The sequence below is a fragment of the Polypterus senegalus genome, chromosome 5 (assembly GCF_016835505.1).
Source record: "Polypterus senegalus isolate Bchr_013 chromosome 5, ASM1683550v1, whole genome shotgun sequence".
Classification (NCBI taxonomy): domain Eukaryota; kingdom Metazoa; phylum Chordata; class Cladistia; order Polypteriformes; family Polypteridae; genus Polypterus; species Polypterus senegalus.
In genome coordinates, this window is record NC_053158.1 from 131701568 (window position 1) to 131710132 (window position 8565).

Here is an 8565-nt window from a genome sequence, read left to right on the forward strand (position 1 = left end):
GATGTGAGAGAGCACGCTGTTCCATCACTCTAACAGTGATATGAAGGTGTCTGTTTCCCTTTATTTCCCCATCTGACAGGAACGCTCTGGAACACTAAAAATAGAATAAAAGACTGGAGCGGTTCCTCCTGCCAAATCAATAGGAAGCATTCTCGTGCCATTTGAGTCGAGCTGTCTTATTAATTATGAAACTGTTCATCTGATCCCGGCAAAACCTCGCCTTCTGCACATTTTAAGTGGATGACGATGTCGATCACAGGAAGGTCCGATTCCCTTAAGGCTCTTTCTCTCTCTCTCTCTCACTATATATATATATATATATATATATATATATATATATATATATATATATATATATATATATATATATATATATATATACATCAGCTTTCGTTGACAAAAATAAACGATGCTTTTCGTGACTATATGCGAGGTGAACGACTACAGAAAAACAATCATTTCAGATCTTTTATAGGCAAGTCTTTTGGCTTTACGCTCCCCGAAAGTTTATACTGTAGTCTGCTGTGTATTTTCTTGGCTCATCGCGTAAACAAATGCGTTTATTTCGTTTATTTCATAATAAAACAACAGACACTTTCTGTTCAAACAGTCGATTTATTTAATATTTCGAATTTAATGTATGCTCTATATCGTTTTGAGTAAATAATTATATATTTCTTTTAATTTTTGCTCTTATAGTTATTTATATATATATATATATAATATAATCCAAAACATTTTATATTATACATAGAGCCCCTTTTTGATGTGTATATTCAGGAATTATATGCAACATCCCCAGAAACAAACGAACCAACCAACAAACAAACATAATACATATAAATTAATTAAAGGCAGTGAAAAGTGGTCGTATGCCTTGGCAACATCAAATAAAGCTAACATTTTCAATTATATCCGACCGATGACTTATCCTGAACCACCAGGTTACTGTACGATGTGCAGAAGACTCCTATTATGGTCGTGTTGAATAATGGCGAATACAACTGTCGGCAGCAGAACTTTCAGAAATTCGAGCATGGATCTGATTGCTTGTCTTTGTCCTTTTTTCCCCTTATGGTCCATTCTCCGCTTTTCTTCTTATTTCTCATTTTATTGATAGAGACATATGTTAAACCCACCTTTGTTTAAATTGCTACTTCAGTTCCTGAGTTTCCTTCCAAGTGGGTGAAAATGTGTTGTTACCCTCTTCTGAATCAGAATGACGAAGGTGCACATCTGACGTCCATTATTTTATGTAACTTTTTTCCTTTCCTTTTTGGCTGCTGCTCAACACTTTGTTTGGTAGAGGATTTGGCAAAAAAAGATAATAAAAAGAAATAATAATCACTTGAAACGGAAAGTATAACATTTCCAAACACTCCAAAATTTTCGTGGTTTTCGATGACACCAGAAAATCACAGTTCCCTCAAAGTAAAGGGTTTCTTCTTTGTTTTACTTCCTCCTTTCAAATTTATATAAATCCAATACGGGTGAAGTTTAGATGAATTTGATTGCTATAACTGTTTTGTCCTAGAAAGTCAGCCATGTAACTAAAGCAGAAAGTGCTATAAGAATTATGGTATAGCAGTGAAGATCCGTGGACCTGACAGCTCCGTTGCCTCCACACAGATCAAATAAACTGCCTCGAAATTCGAGGTTTCTGGATTCTTTTTTAAGTTTTTCCCAAAGATCTGTCGCTCCTTCTTGGCAGTCTGCAAGAGCTGTCACGGCGCAGACGTGGAAACTATCCCAGTACCTATAATTAAATACGTACAATTATTTTAAAAAGAATGCGTACATTTGTGCACTCATATGACAATATATAGAAGCATAATAAAACCTTAATGGACAAAAAATGCTCTCGAGGCTGTCTTTCTACAATTAATAATTCATTATCTTAGCCCTTTCATTCGGCTTCATGTAATCAAATACACATTAATAATTCACTTCATCCATAACACATCTATCTATCTATCTATCTATCTATCTATCTATCTATCTATCTATCTATCTATCTATCTATCTATCTAAACACTACAATAGAGCCTTGGCAGTGAAAATTTGTGTCTGTCATATTGTGTAAGGAAATTTAGCTTTGTAGACCATGCTAACAAGACTAAAGACAGCCTACGCAATACAAATACAACGTAGACTCTTAATATTTTTAAGCATCCTTTTAATAAAAAAGCGACATTTATACTAAATACAGTACAAGGTTATTGAGGCACGAAACATACCATTAAACCGACGTAGACGGTAAAGCCCTTAGAACTACGATAGCAACCTAAAACTCAGCACTTTAAAGGCATTTTTTGATATTACTTATGTAGCAACTCTTTACAAATCATGAAGTGCAGTGTTTTATCCCATTGTGATGCAATATGCCTTTTCAAAATCAACATGAGCCTTCTTTTCTTTAATGTAAACCCTTCAAATTTTAATTTACAGTTCATTTTGATTCGATGTTGATTTCAATGAATAATGCATTTGTGATAAATAATTATGAGATATTACGATTCCAGGGCGACTTCGAGTGCTTCAACTGTACCATTAGATGTAATTTAATCTCTCCAAGGAATACTAAATCTTTCTTGATCTCTTGTCCTCCACAGGAGAACAGTGCTCATGGATTAAAAAAAAGTCCACAGATGGGAGCATGCTTGCACCTGACCCTATTCCTTAACCCTTTTTCTTCCATCATGCTTAGGTTGCTTTTTTCAGTTAAATTTACAATATTCTACATTTCATTTGCAATATTTGTTATAATTTTTTTCTCTTCAGACAAATGTTATGGAATTACACTGCAAGAAAGAGTAAGGTATTTTCGTACGCGGAGAAAAAACATACCTCTTTTACATTTTAAAATTCCAATTAACATTGGTGTAACATCATATTTAATGTCATATTTTTTGGTAATATATAAATAACCGTTTAGCTCAATACATCAAACAGCAGTTCGATGTCTTATTTTTTACACAAAGAAAGCCCTGCATGGATAAGTGAACACGTGCATTTCTGCATTCACGTTTAGGCTGCATCAATCTAACGCCGAAATATTGCATGTGAACATTCATCATACCTGCTTTAATGAACGATCATACCGGATATTTTTTTTTTTTTATAATTGAGTTTAATTTTGATAAGCAGATTTACTTTCATATGCAATCGCGTTTGAAAGTAGAAACCTTTGATAATAGGGCACCTGCTCCTGCCATCCTAAACTTTTTTATTAAATTAGAACTTATCTCACACTTATCTATCTATCTATCTATCTATCTATCTATCTATCTATCTATCTATCTATCTATCTATCTATCTATCTATCTGCCTGTCTGTCATTAGCTACAAATTTGTTTTGAAACAAACTCCTTTATAAAGAACACTAACCCGAATGTTGTTCGACGTCATTTCTAAACAACTGAGGTAGTTGGGTTTACACAAGGACTACCTGTCATCACGTGACTACAGATCCAGTTGGAGCAGCGCAAAGATACGAGGGGTTCCACACTGAACTGAAAGCAATACTGCTGAATGTGACTGCAGCTACACTAGCGAGTAAAATGCGTCCTCAAGTACACATTAAGACATGACACAAACTGAACTTTTATAGTCAGATGAAATTATGTCATGTGTACCGTAGGTGAGTTCAAGCGGCCTCGCAGCACAACATTTTAACAGTGTCGAAAAGGAATGCTAACTAATTTTATATAAGTGTACAGCGTGTAAAAGATGGCTCCATAAAAAGAGAACCACACGGACTATAACAGATGCTTCTTGGAAATTGATATACTTACGAGCATATTGTTTTTAGGTTTTCTTTCTCGTCCAGCTCCTGCGGGTAGTTGGCCATGTTTTCCCCAAGTTTGAGCAAACAGTCCGAAAAGCCTTTAAACACAGTATCACATTTCCCAGCTGCTTTCACTGCTTGGAGCAGGTACGCTAAAATGAATATATTACAGCCAGTAAATAACAATAGCTTCAAAGATAATAATAATAATAATAATAATAATAATAATAATAATAATAATAATAATAATAATAATAAATACATTCAAATTTTGATCAGCATTGTGTTCATAAATATGCTAAATATGTAACATATTTTCTAAAATCAGACCTCAGTTTAACATTACCATTCTTAATGCATATGTATGACCTAAGAGAAACTACAATTAGATTAAAACTTGAATTCGCTTTATGTTCACGTTTAAATAAGGACTGTAATACTGCAGTATGCTGCACGAATTGAATAAGCGAAGCGAACGATCTCGCATTTAAATAACTGAAGGACTATATATATATATATATATATATATATATATATATATATATATATATATATGAATTATATATATATATATATATATTTTTAATGCAATATACACAAACACGGACGAACTGTCATGTTTATAGTCAGCTGTTGTCGTATTAATACTCAGCCTTTTGACCCCTCCCCTTGTCTTATTCATAAATAAATCCCTTCATTTAGATATTCTAAGTCCGAAGCATGCATCCTCCTACCTATATGGTGGATTGGAAACCACATGAATCCGTCATTATTGGATTGTTTTCTTTTGCATTTTTATTGTAATGAGAAAATACGGGACACAAAGATTCTAATTCTTTGTAAGCATTCATACCGTGTTAGAGTAAAGATGAAAATTACATATTTACAGAATTATATATATAAAAAAAAACACATTCATTAGCCCAATTACATACTGGTCTAAGGAAGCATTTACAAAATATATGGAAAATGTACATAGGTAAATATGTGTCTTCATGTGCAAAGGCGTTTCCTAAACGTCCTTCACTCTATATTTTCTCTGTAATGCTATTAACCATTAAATACTCTGCATGGCCTTTTAAATAATAAAGTCGTTACCTAGTTAATTTTCAGATGTGAAACATTAAAAAAAAATCATCTTTCGTATCTTTAAAAAACCTAATTAAAGCTAATTAAAGTTCAATGAGATTTCTTAATGTATGTCTTGAATTTGATTAAGTATACATTTCTGGTTATTATCACTCCTGAGTAAAGGGGGGTTTCCGATGGTTGGGCTTTATCCAGCAATTGAAATACTTTCTACATTAATAATAATTTTAATTAGGAAAACTTAAAATTGCATACTTTCATTGATAATGAAAGAACGAATGAACAAACGAGCAAATGAATTAAAGAATGAATGAAATAGTATGGTTTTACTGGCAGCTTAAATTCATATCGGTCCATATGTTAAGCAGCCTTCTGAGCCTTCTTTATTTAGAACAGGTCGCAAAAAGGAGTCAAGCCACGAGCCAGCTCCGCATGGAACAGCTTTCCAAAAGTAATGGGGTACATATTGTTTACCAAAATGCATTCTTTTACCGTTTTCCCTGTAAAGTATAATTACCACATTTATCTTTGTCTATCAGCATATTTATTTCTAATATAATGCGTCAAATCATTACTTTGGTGTATGCTATGTTTTTCTAGTCATATATATATATATATATATATATATATATATATATATATATATATATATATATATATATATATATATATTACAAAATTCCGCTGTTTTGTTTCAACAAAACATAAAGAATATAAATAAATCAAAGACTCATAATTAGATGTGGCATATTTAGTTTATTCAGATTATAATTTTTTTTACTTCGTTCCAGTCAATTAAATTTTACAAAGCTATGTTCATTTTAATTTAAAGAGTATAGGCAGTAAGAATTTTGACAACTAAAGCAGAAGCTTTGCTTGATCATTAACAGTTAACAAGTTTAGATATTTACAAAAAAAAAAAAGAAAAGGAAAAACTTGTGGTCAAATGAAGATAGCGTACAAAGTAAACTGTGTTACAAAGCTTCTGACACATACAGAATATTTTTTTTAAAAAGCACATTAATTGCATAAGTTAGTCAAACTGGTTAAAGAGCAATGAATGGATGCCAACAGCTTAAATAGCGTATTCACTATTATTTTTTAAATGGTTTTAAAATAGCCGAATCGAATAACAAATCATAGGTAATAGACTCTATAGGATTCTTGAATTGCTATAAACACCTTTCAGGTACAATATGACTCTGAGAAGGGCACCATGTGCACGCCTGCAAAGTAACCCCCTGCACAGCAGAACGTCTTAACATTTCGTAAGCTTCATACACCTAACACACGCCCACTACACTGCGACACATTTTATTGGTTTCTTTAATAACAAAATAATAAGTTTAATATAACACTTTAATTTGTTTTGTAATACATATAACATCTTAACATTTGAGCTAATCTCCAAAAAAATCTTTCTTTGAAAATAATCAAAGTAACATAGCCAGTGTTAAATTCCAAAATGTCTCCAACCATATAGGCTAAGAACATTTTTTCACATAAGTCATATGCGTAACTGTAAATGTAAATCACCGTAAATCTATGCATGTTATACGAAGGCAGTAAACAGCATCCCTTCGTTTATTATAATACACTGATAGGTGTCTAAAATAATCCAATGTAAATTTTATAAAGTGTATATACATTCTTATTTGGTGAAAATTAAAATTAGGTCCGGAGATCAAAATCTAATATTACGTGAGAAGAAGAAAGTGCAAGGACTCTCGAACTAATATAGGTAAATTCTGTTATAGTAAATTTTATATATAGCCTACTAAATGATAGATAGATAGATAGATAGATAGATAGATAGATAGATAGATAGATAGATAGATAGATAGATACTTAAATGTTATTAAGCCCATGACACATTCTATAGAGCTTCAGAGACGCTTCAAAGGTAAACTTTTTAAGTGGATGATTCCACGATAATCCATTTTTAATCCCACGTACCGATATAAAAATATTTCAATATTTTTAGCCATTCTGATTCATCAAAATTACAAGTTTTTTTTTTTAAATTAGTGTTCTCTCATGGCGATTTTTTAATCATATAACCTGTTCTTTTTTTTTTTTTTTTGAGCAGAAAAATCGATACAGTTGAACAGTTCAGTATGTAGTGTACTAGCGTTTTTCTGCTCAAAGACTGTTTCAGTATGACAGTCTTAAAGCTACAGAGCAAGAAAGGGAAATGGCATCTTAAAATAATAATAATAATAATAATAATAATAATAATAATAATAATTCGAAACTGAATGAATCTGATACATTTTTGCTATTTTACGAACAACAAATAGACAGTCACCGGAAAAGGCATTTTATCATCAGTTCGAAACATCCGATTTAAACTACAAACCTGATATTTTTCTTGGTTTGGAAAGACCTTTTTAGCTCATTCAAATCTGGGCGAAAGCATTTTCGCAGCAACCTTTTCATCACTGCTTAGGTGGATTTGTGTGAATTATTTATGTGGCTGCTGCCTTCTGGTACTTGTATTGAATGCATCATGCCCTTTCTGGCTCTAATATTATGCAACGATTCAATAGATGAAGGCAGTTTTGGTACGTGCAACTATGTCGCATTAATTAAAAAAAAACAGTTATTTAAATACATTTGTTGGGATTGAGGTTAAATTTACCTGCCAAAACACACGAAAACAAATTACAGCGTTGCATAAATAAACTACGTTTGTAGGATCATTCAAAAATGCATATTATTAGAGTATTTATCGTTCGTACTTTTAATTTTTTCCTCGACACTGTTACAGCTCAGCCAAAGCGAAACAATTTTTTTAATAACAGGACATGCGCCAAAATGAAGATGCGGTAAAATTATTATGAAAATCTATCTTCGGGAAGCCTTGCTTGTCGTTCTGCCTCTTCCATTAAATGGTCACTGCGTTAAGCCATTAAGTGCAGGTGAAGATGTACTACCCCAGCTTAAAGACCTCTTTCTATCAGCAGGAATGCTCCATGCCCTCAGCGCAGTGCAAACGTACAGTCTTTACAGTTAAGGTTTAATTTTTTTTTTACCAGAGTCTTAGTCCATGCACTCTCACTCACCTAGCTGCACTGCGAGGATCAGTGAAATATATCTGCCGTTCAACGTAGGTCCCATCCTACATTTACTAAAACCATTGGAGTCTGCGGATCTTAAATAGTTTTCAGGAAAAATGTGAGAAAGTACTGCAAATCATGCATTGCCAACAACTTCCAGCAGTGGAGATTTTTTACATATAGACAGAGATGCGAAGTACTGCGAAGTGGAGCACCCCATTTAGTGAGGGAGGGGAAGATCAGCCTCACGCCCACATTCATTCAGTGACGTAATAATGACACCGAATCATTTTCCCCCTTCATTTTTATACTCACTAGAAGAGATGGCAAGCCTCCTTTAAAAAAAAAAAGAAAGAAAGAAAAAAAAAAGAAAATCAGCGGAGACTGGAACTCTCCAGATCTAGGCCATTAATGTGCAAATAGACTTAAATCCCCGCCTCCCCTGAAAAATCTCAGTCTCCAGAGACCTGAGGATTGACCCATACACTGGTAACGCTCAGCTCAATTGCAAGAAAATTTCACATGGAAATGCCTCTCCTACGCTGCATGTTAAAAAAATATATGAAACATTGCTTCTATACGGAGGCTACAAAATAGCTTGAGTTTCACCGTTTAAGTTAATTCATACAC

The 8565-nt window shown here is 33.0% G+C and overlaps 1 protein-coding gene across 1 annotated transcript; it reads right to left on the minus strand.

Annotated features, from left to right (window-relative positions):
• Positions 1–431: 431 nt before the first annotated feature.
• On the minus strand, positions 432–8163 carry nrn1a (neuritin 1a). Its single transcript, XM_039753361.1, has 3 exons — positions 7942–8163; positions 3795–3939; positions 432–1756 (listed from the first exon to the last, which is right to left on the minus strand). The coding sequence occupies exons 1-3, from the start codon at positions 7994–7996 to the stop codon at positions 1531–1533; spliced, it is 426 nt and encodes a 141-aa protein (XP_039609295.1). The 5' UTR covers positions 7997–8163; the 3' UTR covers positions 432–1530.
• Between the last annotated feature and the right edge of the window lie 402 nt (positions 8164–8565).

Excerpts from the sequence above, each read along its gene's own strand:
- nrn1a (XM_039753361.1), bottom strand. The coding sequence starts at position 7,996 with ATGGGACCTACGTTGAACGGCAGATATATTTCACTGATCCTCGCAGTG. Across the intron at positions 3,940-7,941 it reads GATCCTCGCAGTGCAGCTAG|CGTACCTGCTCCAAGCAGTG; the intron begins GTGAGTGAGAGT and ends TATTCATTTTAG. Across the intron at positions 1,757-3,794 it reads AACCTAAAAACAATATGCTC|GTACTGGGATAGTTTCCACG; the intron begins GTAAGTATATCA and ends ATTTAATTATAG.